Raw genomic sequence first — 18897 nt, forward strand, 5'->3', positions numbered from 1 at the left:
GACTCCTAGCAAAGTTAATTGAATATGAATATATAGACAACGCGTGAACGACGGAGAATAACAAGAACACCAATATCGATTTAATTGAGAAATGATGAGAACCTCTACATAACATACGGATAACGTCCATTTCAACTAAGCCGCCTTGTCCTGCAGGTAGAGCGTAAGAACTGTTGCTACTTCCGTAATTGCATCAATTGTAAGAGGTGACTGGAATGTGTCTTTTCTCTTCCCTCCATGAGAAAATATTTCCTTTGAAATTCTTCATTGGTCCTTCTATCCATGGCCCTTAGTTGGACATTTGCTTCTGTGAGGAAGGTTACGGGTTTTCCCTTGGCTTTAGTTAGTTGTTCGCTTCTGTGAGGAAGGTTACGGGTTTTCCCTAGCCTTAAGTTGGTAGTCCGCTGCTGTGATGAAGGTTACCGCTTTTCCCTGGCCTTTAGTTGGTTGTTCGCTCCTGTGATGAAGGTTACGGGTTTTCCCTGGCCTTTAGTTTGGTGTTCGCTCATGTGATGAAGGTTACGGGTTTTCCCTGGCCTTTAGTTTGGTGTTCGCTCCTGTGATGAAGGTTACGGGTTTTCCCTTGGCTTTAGTTTGGTGTTCGCTCATGTGAGGATGATTACGGGTTCCCCTGACCTTCTGTTGTGCCTCTCTTTCTGTGCGGAAGGTTACGGCAGTGATATACATGAAAGGTTCGCCTTTTGTCGATATAATTTGACCTCGGGTAAACACTACTGTGTCTAGATGTGATATTTCAGTTCGATGACACTTTAAAGCGTCCGCCATGGGCTCCATCATTCTTAGACACCTTATGGATTGACAGGACGAAACACAACTCCGAACCGAAATCGGACTGCCTTTTCTGATTTTGTTTATTAAACCTTGCTAATAACTGTATTATTATATTGGTTTGAGACATATAACGATATTTCCACCTTGTCGTAGTAAGTTCTGTCCAGTTGTCTACCCTAATAGTATGTGGTTTATTATGCTTGCAGGGTTTCACAGTCACACAGACGAACGAGCACGGTTTAGTATGGTCCCAGAAGGTGCTTTTTCTATCCCCGATCACGAGAAGGCACTGCACAGGCCAGTAGTGATGGATGGACCGGGTGCGTACAAAAAACCGTGTGTGTTGTGCGAGGTTACTAAAGCTCGGACAAAGTCAGGATGGTACATCTACTCGCGATACAAATGTAGCCAGTGTGAAGTAGCATTATGTACAGGAAGTCGTGGCTGTTTCTCTACATATCATAACAACTACTTCGGCGTATGTCAAACTAACTCCACCCAGCAAAACTATGACAAGAGTCAATGAATAAGTGTAAATATCTGATAATCTGTCTTCACTGTACAACAAAGACTTTCATCTTCCACAACCAAACCTACGATCTGATGACCAGTCTCCACTGTACAACAGAACATACCCAACCAACTAACCCAAGATCCGATGACCAGTCACCACTGTACAACAAAACATACCCAACCAAGAAACCTACGATCTGATGACCAGTCACCGCTGTGCAACAGAACGCCCCCGACCAACAAACCTACGATCTTATGACCAGTCTCCACGCCCCCGACCAACAAACCCAAGATCCGATGACCAGTCTTCGCTGTACAACAGAACGCCCCGACCAACAAACCCAAGATCTGATGACCAGTCTCCACTGTACAACAGAACGCCCCCGACCAACAAACCCACGATCTGATGACCAGTCACCGCTGTACAACAGAACGCCCCCGACCAACAAACCCAAGATCTTATGACCAGTCACCGCTGTACAACAGAACATTCCCTACCAACAAACCTACGATCTGATGACCAGTCTCCACTGTACAACAGAACACCCCCGACCAACAAACCTACTATCTGATGACCAGTCTCCACTGTACAACAGAACGCCCCCGACCAACAAACATACGATCTTATGACCAGTCTCCTCTGTACGACAAAACATGCCCGACCAACAAACCCACGATCTTATGACCAGTCACCGCTGTACAACAGAACATTCCCTTCCAACAAACCTACGATCTGATGACCAGTCTCCACTGTACAACAGAACACCCCCGACCAACAAACCTACGATCTTATGACCAGTCACCGCTGTACAACAGAACGCCCCAGACCAACAAACCCAAGATCCGATGACCAGTCTTCGCTGTACAACAGAACGCCCCCGACCAACAAACCTACGATCTTATGACCAGTCACCGCTGTACAACAGAACGCCCCAGACCAACAAACCCAAGATTCGATGACCAGTCTTCGCTGTACAACAGAACGCCCCCGACCAACAAACCTACTATGTAGTGCCTTCAGACGATCAGGGACCAGTTGTTCAAAAGGTGATTATTTTAACCACTTGAGGAGTGAAATGCTCAAATCTCCTTTGTGTATAGTCCTTTAGATGGGCAGGTAGGAAGAGACTGATGAGTACCAGAGTTCCTTTAATTCTGTCAAGTTACTAGAAAGGATTTTATCAGGATTGTAAAGTTGTTGTGAAACTTTGATCAGCCTTTCACCTTTAGAACAACTGGGCCCAGAAGGAGTCTTCGTTAAAGCACGATGTCCCAAACTATCAATCTTTGATGTTCGTGAACAGACAGTACATAATGAAGCACCTAACCGACAAACTAAGGATCAGACGTGAGGCCCCCTCACTCATAACATGTCATACAAGGTTACCACCAATGTTGACCGCCAATACATACAAAAACATGCTATGTTCACCAAGACTGCGTATTATAGCACAAAACACAAAATGTTAATAATTATCATAAAGGTTTCTAAAATCTTCACACTTTTTAAAAGCAATATGATTCATATATGTCTCATGTCATCTTATTTGCTTTTGCATATCCAGTTATATAATTGTATCGTGTTATTCATATTTCGTCTTTGTGCCGCTTCGTTTTGTAAATTGTAGAATACTTGTTTTGTGTAGAAAATTTTTAAAAAGATATGAATAAAATGATTGAATCTGTTTATTCAAAAAAGTAATTTTGTTTTCAATGTAACTTGTGAGAAGCATCCGATTGCTGAGTTTATCTTATACGATTCCTTTTTCCAGAATACTTAAGCATGCATATAGATTTTGACTATTTGGTCAGGAATGGTCTTTGTGTAAACGACTCAATTGGATAAATAAATATACTTATAAACGTTGTGGAGGGAGAGATGGGGTCAAACTAAATCAGTTATATAAATGAATGGAGGGTTCTAGTCCCCTTCGACGAGACCAAATATGGTAATGTCAATGAATTGAGGGTTCTAGTCCCCCTGTGCCAGACCAAATATGGTAATGTCAATGAATGGAGGGTTCTTGTCCCCTCGGCGAGACCAAATATGATAATGTCAATGAATGGAGGGTTCTTGTCCCCTCGGCGAGACCAAATATGATAATGTCAATGAATGGAGGGTTTTTGTCCCCCTCGACGAGACCAGATATGGTAATGTCAATGAATGGAGTGTTCTTGTCCCCCTTGCGAGACCAAATATGGTCAGTAATATCAATGAAAAGAGGGTTCGTGTCCTTCTCGACGAGACCAAATATGGTAATGTCAGTGAATGGAAGGTTCTTGTCCCCTTGACGAGACCAAATATGGTAATGTCAGTGAATGAGGGGTTCTTGTCCACTCGACGAGACCAAATATGGTAATGTCAATGAATGGAATGCTCTTGGCCCCTGGGCGAGACCAAATTTGATCAGTAATATCAATGATTGGCGGGTTCTAGGTTCAATTGTAGTAATCACAGTATACAGCAAGCTATAAAATGGTAGTAATCATAGTATATAGGAAGTGGTTTAATGGTAGAAATCACAGTATACAGGAAGTGGTGAAATGGTTGTAATCACAGTATACAGGAAGTGGTTACAAGGTAGTTATCATAGTATACAGGAAGTGGTGATATGGTAGTAACCACAATATACAGGAAGTGGTGAAATGGTAGTAACCACAATATACAGGAAGTGGTGAAATGGTAGTTATCATAGTATACAGGAAGTGGTGAAATGGTAGTAATCATAGTATACAGGAAGTGGTTACAATGTAGTTATCATAATAAACAGGAAGTGGTTACATGATAATAATCACAGTATACAGGAAGTGGTGAAATGGTAGTAAACACAGAATACAGGAAGTGGTGAAATGGTAGTAATCAGAGTATACAGGAAGTGGTGAAATGGTAGTACATTTGACATGGTGGTATAGGTAGTATTGAACGGGAACGTCGTATGCTTCACGGCATGTTGTGATCATACGTAATGTTTATTTTATATACAGTCATTCTGTCGATGTGAACCTGAAATTTCCTTTGTATGTGTTTGCTGCGGGAGTGATGTAATGTTTTAACTACAAAAGTATATGTATATAGAAATCTATGGTACATATGGATTTAGTGCTTTAATAGATTAAACTCTCAGGTTGGCTTACAGTCAGTTTCAAATAATAATTATATCATCCAGACTTGTGTACAAACAACATTCAGTCGGAATGGATAGTTAGTTTTTGCTAATTGAATAATTAAAACATAGTAATTGTCATAAACTACTGGATTTCTGGCGGTCTGTTGTCACTGCCTTGGTTTTTATTTCGAGGACGTGAAATAATATTTAATTTAAACTGCACCTGTCTCTGATGAAGCAGAAGACGCTAACCCTTCCGGAACTAGAACCACTGTCTCCGTGTGAATGTATGTGTTGCTTGTCTCGAGTTACAATTACGATTTCGGTTACATTTAGGTAGTCTCCGTTTGTCTTAAGCTATTGTTTGATGGAAACACATTGTTCGTGTTTTAAATGTTTATATTGTAAAACAATTGTCTTGTATAGACATAGGATAAATTGATACATATTTAGTTGTTGATGTGATATTTATATAAATCGATATTTCTCCTTTGCTGAAAATTTATGTGGAAAATTGGAGATTTGCATGATTAATTAGTGAAAACAAACTTTATTTTGTCAATCTTTAATCTATTTGAAGACCCAATTAGACTACTTCTGCATACTTTTTTGTATTCTCCCAAAGGAAATCGGATATTTGCCCGATTTGTCAAACTCATTTTCAGTTCCATTTGATCTTGTTGGAAAACAATATCAACTTCACTTCCTCTTATAACACATAGACCATCGTTATGGTGCTGTGTTAACGCCTTCTCTACATGTAATAACACAAAGACCATCGTTATGGTGCTGTGTTAACGCATTCTCTACATGTAAACCTGTTAAATTTGACCGCTTTGGTTTGTCTGGATTTGGTAGGACAAATGTGACACAGCGACATTTGTTTTCAGTTATTAGGTTCTTTACAGCTGTTTTAGTGGGACATGCATGCTAGTCCGATTCTCTTTCAGGAAATCAATTTTCTGTTAAACTGTAAGTCTAACCTTGACGTTTGAAAATTAAATTGTCATCTACGTGTTTTACAGTTGGCGGAATTTGGTTCTTTGACGAGGCTAACCAAGGTAACTACCCATGCCCGATTTGCCGGAAACGTTTTGCAACACCACAGCGCCTGCGTCAACACAGCCGACTGCACATGGAGCCAGCTTACAGCTGCACTCTCTGTTGTAGGAGGTTCACGTGGAAGCACTCCTACGACCGGCACATGAGGACTGTTCACAATGTCAGGTGTGTGTGCTCAGGGAATCAGTCGTCTCCCTTCCTAAATACATCACTAAATCGCTTTCTTTGGTCGTATTTGGTTCCTCTTGGGTGAATTCTGAAAATTTTCATTTTTGAAGGAGGTTAAAAGATTTAAAGACTATTAATTAATTTTAACATATTTTATTGCCCTTTTAGCAAGGAGATTTGGCTGAAGTAGTACAACTGATTCGAGACCCTTTCCCTAATACATATATATATATATGTAAATATAAATTTTGATAAGAAGATATGTTTTCTTTTGGGACACCGGTTTTTTCGTATCAATGAAATTATTATCAATGTCCGTCTAAATGTTTTATTGACCGTAGCAAGCAGAATGCCTATTTATACGTCCTTCTTACTATAAAGACTTCATGACAACAGGTCATTGCAAATTTCCAAGAGACCTGTATACTTAATTCATATATTGAATATGATTTCGATTTCTAAATGAGGTGTCAAGATCGTCACCTTTGGATAGTCTCCGATTGTGTCCGTCAAGATCGACACCTTTGGATAGTCTCCGATTGTGTCTGTCAAGATCGACACCTTTGGATATTCTCCGATTGTGTCCGTCAAGATCGACACCTTTGGATAGTCTCCGATTGTGTCTGTCAAGATCGACACCTTTGGATATTCTCCGATTGTGTTTTGGTACTGGTCAAGACATGCCGTTTGTGTTGACGCCATCTTTTAATCCTGGCGGTACAAGTCCGGTATTGCAGAATTAAGTACTTAATTTGCTTCAAGGATTTGAGCATTTCTTCCTAATAAGGAAAGTTGTTCCCTCAGTGGAACATGTTGTCCTTAGACTTACAGACTTAGTAATTGTGACTGGCTGTAAAGTCTTCAGACAATAAAATATGCTTACTTGACTTATCAGTCGGTAAAATCTGGTCATGTCTTCTAGACTTGTGACCGAACAAGTGCTTTCTGATACACTCATGAGTAAAGTTTCATGAATACGGACCCGGTCACAAGTGTCTCTATACAAATTGATGACAAACTTCAGTATTTGAAAAACGTCCTTGTCTATGCTATTCTATGATGGGGGCATCCCAACCAATGCTGCAGTCAGGTCTCGGTAGGATTGCCATCATTTTACCCGAATCGAAAGAAAACGTCACACAAAACAGTGATTTCATGAAACTGGTAGGCGCCACTGTGTGGATTACCAAGCTCTGTTTTACATTTTACGTTTACCGAGACCGTCACAAACAGTGATTTTTATTTCATTTAACCAAGCTCTAGTTTTTGGAGTAATTGGATAGAGGCGATACGAATTATATTTTATAATGATGTTTCATTCATAAATATGTGCGAGAATAACGACTTGAGGCATAATGTAATACCATTTGTTTTTAGGTTGATTTAACACAATTGACCACTGTGACATTGAAAATAGGTCAATGTCATTCATTTAAACAAATTCTGTAGCTTTAAATTCCAGCATTCTACATGTACTGGCTAAATATCATGACCATGGACCTCTTGGCTATTGAGAAGTAGAAAATGTAAATTTATTACGACACACGACAGCGGATAAGAGGCGATCGTAATATATAACAAACTGCTGAACAATGTCTAGTCTCTATCCTTCAATCTGTCTGGGTTGGGTGACCCCGAGATATCTAATAACCATCAGCATGGGTTTCCGGGTTAAACAGACACACGGATAACTCATTGTATATATAACAAAACTGTCCACATCTATACATTGTACCATGCATCTACCGTAATGTGGTAACAGAGATATGGTACAGTGAAACAAAATGTGGTAACGGAGATATGGTACAGTGAAACAAAATGAGAACAATAATACTGCTATGTTTACAGAAGTTATATATCAAGAGATCCCAGAGGGAGCATGATGCCTATCATTGAACAATCTTATTAGTTCTATAAAAGACCGATACTTTCTGTACCTTTCCCTTCCTTCCGCTAAGCATTTTATAACAAGGGTAACAACTGGAGTCGGAAAAAGATGGTAGAACTTGAGACATATTGGTAACAAACTTAAAATGTCAAAATCCACCTGCCGGCTATTTTGTTTTCCTAATCCATTTCAAAACTATTAACCAAGTGGGGCGATCGATTCCTTCTCAAGAAATAGCAATACAAGTGGGATTTGAGGAATGCAGGTCTTCTGCTGGCATTCCTGCACATGTAATAATACAAAAGTGGATTACAGGCCCTCTTTGCCTCTTCAAAGTAAAACCGGGAAAAATTAAAGTATGTTTTGTTTGGTGAGACAACTACTTATATCGTATACTTCAAAATTCGAAAGTAATCGGACCGTGGGTGTTTTATGAGAGTTTTAACATGAACTGGAACCCCACTTCGTATAGTTGGTGATATGTTTACTGTTTGATGAAAATGTGGGCGGAATGTTCTCATGGCTGGGGTTTTACATTGATCGGCTTATGATTCTAATTTTCATTGAGAGGCAGGAATAGTATTTTATGTTGTTGGAATATCTCTTGAAATTAATTGAAATTTCTATGTTATTTTGTGAATGTGAGAAGCATGATAAGGTGTTTCCTGTTGAACAGCCCTTGGACATATTTGGTATGAGGACCTGAAGTTTGTTTTATATTACTGGCTTTATACTACTCCATGTAATTGTTAACCGCCGCGTTGTTATGGCTGGGTTACCTTGGTTCGCTGTACTCTCACTCTGAGATCTGAATCTTCTCCGTGGATACAGCAGGAGTACAGTGTAGCAATAGTGAACAGTTTTATTTTACGTTCTTATGGATAACTCTGGAGGGGGCCATGGGGCCCCATATTTTCCAAAATGGCCAACTAAAATTTTCAAATTCCTTGAATTTTCTATGTTTTGGCCCATCATATTTCTGAAATCTGTCAAAATGGCCCATTATCATTTGGTCCAGGGTGAACCCTGCGCTCTATATTTCAAGTGCTACTATGAAAACTCATTTACTAACTATCTTTCAATGAATTACTGATTATGTCAAGCGAAAAGTACTTACGACAATGTAAGAAATCATACCACATTTAATGTTGACGGAACTCAAACACATCGAAAATTTAACAAGATAAAACATTTAGAAAGACTGTACACGTGTTTAAAACAATATACATGTAATGCATATTTGTAGTATATTCTAAAAATATGGAATATGACAACTAAAAACACTAAGCTTCCTACTGTCTGAAACTTTTATAAACGATGCATTTTTCTACTACTTTCAGAAATTCGCCGTCAGCTATTGAAGACACACCAGATCCAATGCCCCGTATGTAAGAAGGTGTTTAACAGGACGTACATCCGTCAGCACCTGACGAAGCACGGAGAACCTACCCACTCCTGTCCCATGTGTGGTCGGGTGTTTGTATGGAAGAGCTCATTCGACAGACACAAACGGACCTGTCATTACAAGAAAGTATACATGCCGTTTAATTAAACGAAACTGCTTGATAGTTGTGAGACGCAATATAGAGACAGAACGATTATCGTTTATAAAGAAAACTGAACCGGACTGTGGTCATTTAAATTGTAAGTAGATGGGGAAACAAGACAAGAAAGTCTACTCAAGATATACAACATTGTACATTAGATATACAACACCGTACACTTGATATACAACACCATACACTTGATATACAACACTGTACACTAGATAAACAACATTGTACACTAGATATACAACACTGTACACTTGATATACAACACTGTACACTAAATATACAACATTGTACACTTGATATACAACACTGTACACTATATATACAACACTGTACACTAGATATACAACACTGTACACTAAATATACAACATTGTACACTAGATATACAACACTGTACACTTGATATACAACATTGTACACTAGATATACAACATTGTACACTAGATATACAACACTGTACACTTGATACACAACACTGTACACTAAATATACAACATTCTACACTTGATATACAACACTGTACACTAGATATACAACACTGTACACTAAATATACAACATTGTACACTAGATATACAACACTGTACACTAAATATACAACATTCTACACTTGATATACAACACTGTACACTAGATATACAACAATGTACACTAGATATACAACACTGTACACTTGATATACAACACTGTACACTAAATATACAACATTGTACACTTGATATACAACACCATACACTAGATATACAACACCGTTCACTAGATATACAACACTGTACACTTGATATACAACACTGTACACTAAATATACAACACTGTACACTAGATATACAACACTGTACACTTGATATAACACACTTTATATACAACATTGTACACTAAATATACAACACTGTACACTAAATATACAACATTGTACTCTAGATATACAACACTGTTCACTAGATATACAACACTGGACACTAAATATACAACACTGTACACTAGATATACAACACTGTACACTAGATATACAACATTGTTCACTAGATATACCACATTATACACTAAATATACCACACTATACACTAGATATACAACATTGTACACTAGATATACAACACCATACACTAGATATACAACACTGTACACTATATATACAACATTGTACACTTGATATACAACACTGTACACTAGATATACAACACTGTACACTTGATATAACACACTTTATATACAACATTGTACACTAAATATACAACATTGTACACTATATATACAACACTGTACACTAAATATACAAAATTGTTCACTAGATATACAACACCGTACACTAAATATACAACACTGTACACTAAATATACAACACTGTACACTTGATATACCACACTGTGCACTAAATATACCACACTATACACTAGATATACAACACTGTACACTTCATATACAACACTGTACACTAAATATACAACACTGTACACTAGATATACAACACTGTACACTTGATATACAACACTGTACACTAAATATACAAAATTGTACACTTGATATACAACACTGTAGACTTGATATACAACACTGTACACTAAATATACAACATTGTACACTAGATATACAACACTGTACACTTGATATACAACACTGTACACTAAATATACAACATTGTTCACTAGATATACAACATTGTTCACTAGATATACAACATTGTTCACTAAATATACAACATTGTTCACTAGATATACAACACTGTACACTTGATATACAACACTGTACACTAAATATACAACATTGTACACTTGATATACAACACTGTACACTATATATACAACACTGTACACTAGATATACAACACTGTACACTAAATATACAACATTGTACACTAGATATACAACACTGTACACTTGATATACAACATTGTACACTAGATATACAACATTGTACACTAGATATACAACACTGTACACTTGATACACAACACTGTACACTAAATATACAACATTCTACACTTGATATACAACACTGTACACTAGATATACAACACTGTACACTAAATATACAACATTGTACACTAGATATACAACACTGTACACTAAATATACAACATTCTACACTTGATATACAACACTGTACACTAGATATACAACAATGTACACTAGATATACAACACTGTACACTTGATATACAACACTGTACACTAAATATACAACATTGTACACTTGATATACAACACCATACACTAGATATACAACACCGTTCACTAGATATACAACACTGTACACTTGATATACAACACTGTACACTAAATATACAACACTGTACACTAGATATACAACACTGTACACTTGATATAACACACTTTATATACAACATTGTACACTAAATATACAACACTGTACACTAAATATACAACATTGTACTCTAGATATACAACACTGTTCACTAGATATACAACACTGGACACTAAATATACAACACTGTACACTAGATATACAACACTGTACACTAGATATACAACATTGTTCACTAGATATACCACATTATACACTAAATATACCACACTATACACTAGATATACAACATTGTACACTAGATATACAACACCATACACTAGATATACAACACTGTACACTATATATACAACATTGTACACTTGATATACAACACTGTACACTAGATATACAACACTGTACACTTGATATAACACACTTTATATACAACATTGTACACTAAATATACAACATTGTACACTATATATACAACACTGTACACTAAATATACAAAATTGTTCACTAGATATACAACACCGTACACTAAATATACAACACTGTACACTAAATATACAACACTGTACACTTGATATACCACACTGTGCACTAAATATACCACACTATACACTAGATATACAACACTGTACACTTCATATACAACACTGTACACTAAATATACAACACTGTACACTAGATATACAACACTGTACACTTGATATACAACACTGTACACTAAATATACAAAATTGTACACTTGATATACAACACTGTAGACTTGATATACAACACTGTACACTAAATATACAACATTGTACACTAGATATACAACACTGTACACTTGATATACAACATTGTTCACTAGATATACAACATTGTTCACTAGATATACAACATTGTTCACTAAATATACAACATTGTTCACTAGATATACAACATTGTTCACTAGATATACAACATTGTTCACTAGATATACAACACTGTACACTTGATATACAACACTGTACACTAAATATACAACACTGTACACTAGATATACAACACTGTACACTAGATATACAACACTGTACACTTGATATACAACACTGTACACTAAATATACAACATTGTACACTAGATATACAACACTGTACACTTGATATACAACACTGTACACTAAATATACAACATTGTTCACTAGATATACAACATTGTTCACTAGATATACAACATTGTTCACTAGATATACAACACTGTACACTAGATATACAACACTGTACACTAGATATACAACACTGTACACTTGATATACAACACTGTACACTAAATATACAACATTGAACACTAGATATACAACACTGTACACTTGATATACAACACTGTACACTAAATATACAACATTGTTCACTAGATATACAACATTGTTCACTAGATATACAACATTGTTCACTAGATATACAACACTGTACACTAAATATACAACACTGTACACTAGATATACAACACTGTACACTTGGTACTGGTAATCGACCGAGGTTATATTGCACTCGGCCTTCGTCATTTTGTCCCGAGTCTGGTAGAGAGGATGTCTATCATGCATCAGAAATAAATCTAATCTAAAGTATAAATTTAATCATGACTTGGTGCAATGTGTAGTCATCTAAGAGGCAATTCACGAGATACGACAAGAAATCCAAGTATGGCATGCTCCGTAGATATGTCCTTGAAGTTTCATGTACACCTGCTGTCAATGTTTGACGACTGTTATCGTCCCAAAGCTCCTGGTTATGTCCATGTGTTCTCCGTTTTATGTGAAAATTCTTCCAGTGTCGTTTTCAGTCACTGTCAGTGTCCGTCGGTGAGGATTTTTCTGGACATATTGACGACGCGGTGATTTGACATTTGTCTGTGGACTATACACACCAGTAGTGGGTGGGTGGCGATTGCTGTTTAGTCCTTTTTAATGCATTTAATATATAACTTGATCGTGTTAGGTGTGACCAGTAGATCCCAGTTGTCCAGATTATAAATCATTTATCATAGGGTTTTCTCAAGAAAACATTGTTCAAAAGAAGTACAGTATAATGTTTTGAAAGTATAGTTTTAGAGGAAGCCTGTATTTTTCTGTTACTACTCAAATTGTACGACACAATTATAATATTGTATCTTTCAAATCTGGAGTAAAAGTATTTTATACCGACATCGAAGGGCTATATATAGTTGTCGTTACTGTTATATCGACTGTACTAAACAAGGATTTATCGGGGAAATTATCATCTGTGTTACAATGTTTAAAATATCTGATGCAGCAACTCAAGTGAAGGATAATATGGTTGCATTTTCCGGGGAATATTTTGCTACCTCTTTCCATTGAAACTCTTAGAGTACGTTTGTGAATAGACTTTGGTATATCACAACCAGTGTACGATTTGAGCATGACGTTTCGGTGACTACACTGTCACCTTCATCAGACAAATGACCAGTAACAGACTTTGGTATATCACAACCAGTGTGCTTTGAGTGTGACGTTTCGGTGACTGACCAGTGATAGACTTTGGTATATCACAACCAAGATAACGACACATGGCTGTTATCCAATTAAAGGACAAGCAAATCATCACGTAGGTTAAGGAGTCATTAACCAGAGAATATACCATGGAACACAATGGTCATTGTTTTATGGATTGTCCCTTACTGACAATACATTTAGATAAAAAAAACACACACACAAACAGACGTCATATCTGGACAGTTATATAGGATTGAACTTTGGTGATTAAATGTACGAAAATATACTTTGTGTGTGGTGGTGCTCCTCGCACTGTGCTGATGATTAGAAGTACATGTTTCGTGACTAGGTAAGAGGTATCCAGGGACGATGACGGCGAATGTCAAAGTGTTTATCACGATAGGTGTGGTAAATCAGGCTGGGATTCATGTGTTAATGACTAGTTTAACAACTTGTTTATAGCATGTCATTTACGTTAGCGTAAAGTCACAAAATATAATGGTGGGTTTTATTGATACGAAATAAAACAAATTATTCTGTTTAGGACGCTGTAAATATGTCGATCGAGAATAATTATTACAAATGTAAAAACCTGTAAAGACTTGATACTGTAAATATCTATATAATTAATGGTTTTGTCTTGTCCGTCTGTCCGTCTGTCCGTCCATCGGTGATTGTATGTAGTCTTTATAATTATATAGTTCCAGATGATCTCGGCGTCAAACTCTCCGAGCGTGTATCGCGGTCCAATCCTAAATACTTGTTTTACCGGATATCACAGCAATGCACCCTGGGAGAGTGGTATGTGTCGTGCCAACCCGGGTTCAGTTACCTTCTGCATATTTTGAAATTCTTCTTCGTTATTTTTAGCCAATTGTCATCAGTTGAAGATTGTATTATTTCTTGGAAACTACTGGAGGGATATTTTTTTCAAAATTCATTGGTAGGTTTCCCTAAATGTTCAGAAATAAAGTCATCTGCACAAAGGTTAAGGTCATGTTGTCAAAGGTCAGGGTCAAATTTTGTTTATTTTCACTGATGAACATTTTGTTGAGACATTATGAAGCAAAGTTAGGTAGATTGAAACAATGGATAAGCTGATTTAAGGTCAAAGTCAGTGGCTATGAGGCCAAGGTCATAATTTGTATCTTTTTACTGATGGACGTGTTGCGATGACATGATCAAGAAAGGTTTGTTAGAATTAAACATTGAGTCTACTGACGAAAGGTCAAGGTGACGGTGTCAAAGGTCAAGGTCAAATTAAGTATCATTTCATTGACAAACGTTTTGTTTTAACGTTATGCGGCAAAGTTTGTCAGAATTAAACAATGAGTTAGCTGATTAAATGTCAAGGTCATTGGGTCAGAAGTCAAAATATCATTTTGTATCAATTCACCGATGAACATTGTTGTGGAACGATGAAGCAAATTTATTAAGAAGTAAACAAGGTGGGCACAAGTTTTCACTGACTAAGATTTAACTTCGTGGTGTGATGACAGTTCTTAAAATAACGACGAATACCATACTTCATACCATGGGATACGTAAGTACCGGAACTGGTAATTTTCACGGACGATACCTGCACACCAAACGTCTCATAATACATTCAGTCACATTCGTTGTGCTGTTAGTGTAATGCATTACCAGTGTCTTCACTGGTGATGATAGGCGGGATAGGCGGCGATCGGGTTGTTCAGCCTGGAGATTATAGGAGACGATCGGGTAGTTCAGCCTGGTGATTATAGGCGGCGATTGGATAGTTCAGCCTGGTGATGATAGGCGGCGATCGGGTAGTTCAGTGTGGTGATGATTGGCGGCGATCGGGTAGTTCAGCCTGGTGATTATAGGCGGCGATCGGATAGTTCAGTGTGGTGATTATAGGCGGCGATCGGATAGTTCAGCCTGGTGGTGATTGGCGGCGATCGGATAGTTCAGCCTGGTGGTGATTGGCGGCGATCGGGTAGTTCAGCCTGGAGATTATAGGAGACGATCGGATAGTTCAGCCTGGTGATGATTGGCGGCGATCGGGTAGTTCAGTGTGGTGATGATTGGCGGCGATCGGGTAGTTCAGTGTGGTGATGATTGGCGGCGATCGGGTAGTTCAGTGTGGTGATGATAGGAGACGATCGGATAGTTCAGTGTGGTGATGATTGGCGGCGATCGGGTAGTTCAGCCTGGTGATGATTGGCGGCGATCGGGTTGTTCAGCCTGGAGATTATAGGAGACGATCGGGTAGTTCAGCCTAGTGATGATAGGCGGCGATCGGGTAGTTCAGTGTGGTGATGATTGGCGGCGATCGGGTAGTTCAGTCTGGTGATGATTGGCGGCGATCGGATAGTTCAGCCTGGTGATGATAGGCGGCGATTGGGTAGTTCAGTGTGGTGATGATTGGCGGCGATTGGGTAGTTCAGCCTGGTGATGATTGGCGGCGATCGGATAGTTCAGCCTGGTGGTGATTGGCGGCGATCGGGTAGTTCAGTGTGGTGATGATTGGCGGCGATCGGGTAGTTCAGTGTGGTGATAATTGGCGGCGATCGGGTTGTTCAGCCTGGTGGTGATTGGCGGCAATCGGATAGTTCAGTGTGGTGATGATTGGCGGCGATCGGGTAGTTCAGCCTGGTGATGATATGCGGCGATCGGGTTGTTCAGCCTGGAGATTATAGGAGACGATCGGATAGTTCAGCCTGGTGATGATTGGCGGCGATCGGGTAGTTCAGTGTGGTGATGATTGGCGGCGATCGGGTAGTTCAGTGTGGTGATAATTGGCGGCGATCGGGTTGTTCAGCCTGGAGATTATAGGAGACGATCGGGTAGTTCAGCCTGGTGATGATAGGCGGCGATTGGGTAGTTCAGTCTGGTGATGATATGCGGCGATCGGGTAGTTCAGCCTGGTGGTGATTGGCGGCAATCGGATAGTTCAGTGTGGTGATGATTGGCGGCGATCGGGTAGTTCAGCCTGGTGATGATATGCGGCGATCGGGTAGTTCAGCCTGGTGGTGATTGGCGGCAATCGGATAGTTCAGTGTGGTGATGATTGGCGGCGATCGGATAGTTCAGTCTGGAGATTATAGGAGACGATCGGGTAGTTCAGCCTGGTGATGATTGGCGGCGATCGGGTAGTTCAGTGTGGTGATGATAGGCGGCGATCGGATAGTTCAGCCTGGAGATTATAGGAGACGATCGGGTAGTTCAGCCTGGTGATGATAGGCGGCGATCGGGTAGTTCAGTGTGGTGATGATAGGCGGCGATCGGGTAGTTCAGCCTGGTGATGATAGGCGGCGATCGGGTAGTTCAGTGTGGTGATGATTGGCGGCGATCGGGTACTTCAGTGTGGACTGTGGTCCCGCTTTCAGGTCTTGTCTGGTTGTTGAAATCCACTTCTCAGAACATCTGGCTCATTTCGAAAACACACACACATTTTAGGTATAATACAATACTACTGTTATGCTCAATTTACAATAGTTTGAATTATTAAGTTGACGTATGTTATAATTTTTTATGACAATTTATATTAACTTTCCCTATAACACACTCGTCGTATTATTTCCGTGTATAAATGTATATAACTACCACCCTTCAATAGTTTGATAACGTATTAATTCTACATGATGATTTGTATCGTTTTTTGTCATTCTACATGAAAAGCTGAGAGGCTGCTGATTGCATTAAGCGATCCACTGGGTACATTACCGTCTGATGAAAGTAATTAAGGTGTCATTTCATAAAATAAACTTAATTTGAAGCAATATTGTTTACGTTTTCTTGTTTGACTTCTGTGTTTCATTTAATACAACATACTTCTGGACGCTTTGATAGCTTGGGAAAGCATCAACAGAGAATTATGGATCTAATACTATTTAAAATGTATCGTCGTCGTCGTCATCGTCGTCGTCGTCTTCAGGAAAAGAGTCTCTGTATTTGTTTTATTTTTCTGCTCGCGTATTCGACGATGGATTTTACTAATTACACATGGCAGGCAGGCAATATATATATCAACGAAGGAAAGGACGCTTACTCTTCTGGATCACTCGGTCTTATTAACCTGGTACACTTGTACCTATCACTCGGTCTTATTAACCTGGTACACTTGTACCTATCACTCGGTCTTATTAACCTGGTACACTTGTTAACCTGGTTCACTTGTACCTATCACTGGGTCTTATTAACCTGGTACACTTGTACCTATCACTCGGTCTTATTAACCTGGTACACTTGTTAGCCTGGTACACTTGTACCTATCACTGGGTCTTATTAACCTGGTACACTTGTACCTATCACTCGGTCTTATTAACCTGGTACACTTGTTAACCTGGTTCACTTGTACCTATCACTCGGTCTTATTAACCTGGTACACTTGTTAACCTGGTTCACTTGTACCTATCACTGGGTCTTATTAACCTGGTACACTTGTTAACCTGGTACACTTGTACCTATCACTCGGTCTTATTAACTTGGTACACTTGTACCTATCACTCGGCCTTATTAACCTGGTACACTTGTACCTATCACTGGGTCTTATTAACCTGGTGCACTTGTACCTATCACTCAGTCTTATTAACCTGGTACACTTGTACCTATCACTCGGTCTTATTAACCTGGTTCACTTGTACCTATCACTGGGTCTTATTAACATGGTAGACTTGTACCTATCACTCGGCCTTTTTACCTGGTACACTTGTACCTATCACTGGGTCTTATTAACCTGGTACACTGGTACCTATCACTCGGCGTTATTAACCTGGTACACTTGTACCTATCACTCGGCGTTATTAACCTGGTACACTTGTATCTATCACTCGGTCTTATTAACCTGTTACACTTGTACCTATCACTCGGTCTTATTAACCTGGTACACTTGTACCTATCACTCGGTCTTATTAACCTGGTACACTTGAAAGAGTTCCTTCTGTATAAATATATCTCGTACCTATCACTCGGCTGAACATTAACTCTAATTTGTAGTATTTACGGATACTAAAATTTATTAAATACCAGCTTCACAAAGTCTCATAGAAAGTAAACGTCATCAAACTGTAACGTATGTTATTATTGAAAACAGTTACATCCTGTTTGTGAAATTTCACT

General features: G+C 38.7%; 1 protein-coding gene across 2 annotated transcripts in view; it reads left to right on the forward strand.

Annotated features, from left to right (window-relative positions):
- Positions 1-8999, forward strand: part of LOC117336857 (zinc finger and BTB domain-containing protein 17-like) — an 83094-nt gene extending 74095 nt beyond the window's left edge. The window contains exons 5-6 of one of the 2 annotated variants that reach the window (XM_033897553.1): positions 5438-5639; positions 8871-8999. In XM_033897553.1, coding sequence (XP_033753444.1) covers positions 5438-5639; positions 8871-8922 — 254 coding nt within the window. In that variant the 3' untranslated portion in view covers positions 8923-8999. Of the gene's footprint in view, positions 1-998; positions 1504-5437; positions 5640-8870 lie in introns of those variants that run through there. The other variant, XM_033897549.1, reaches the window with a different exon arrangement.
- Positions 9000-18897: the final 9898 nt, after the last annotated feature.

This window comes from Pecten maximus, chromosome 10 (assembly GCF_902652985.1).
Source record: "Pecten maximus chromosome 10, xPecMax1.1, whole genome shotgun sequence".
Taxonomy (NCBI): domain Eukaryota; kingdom Metazoa; phylum Mollusca; class Bivalvia; order Pectinida; family Pectinidae; genus Pecten; species Pecten maximus.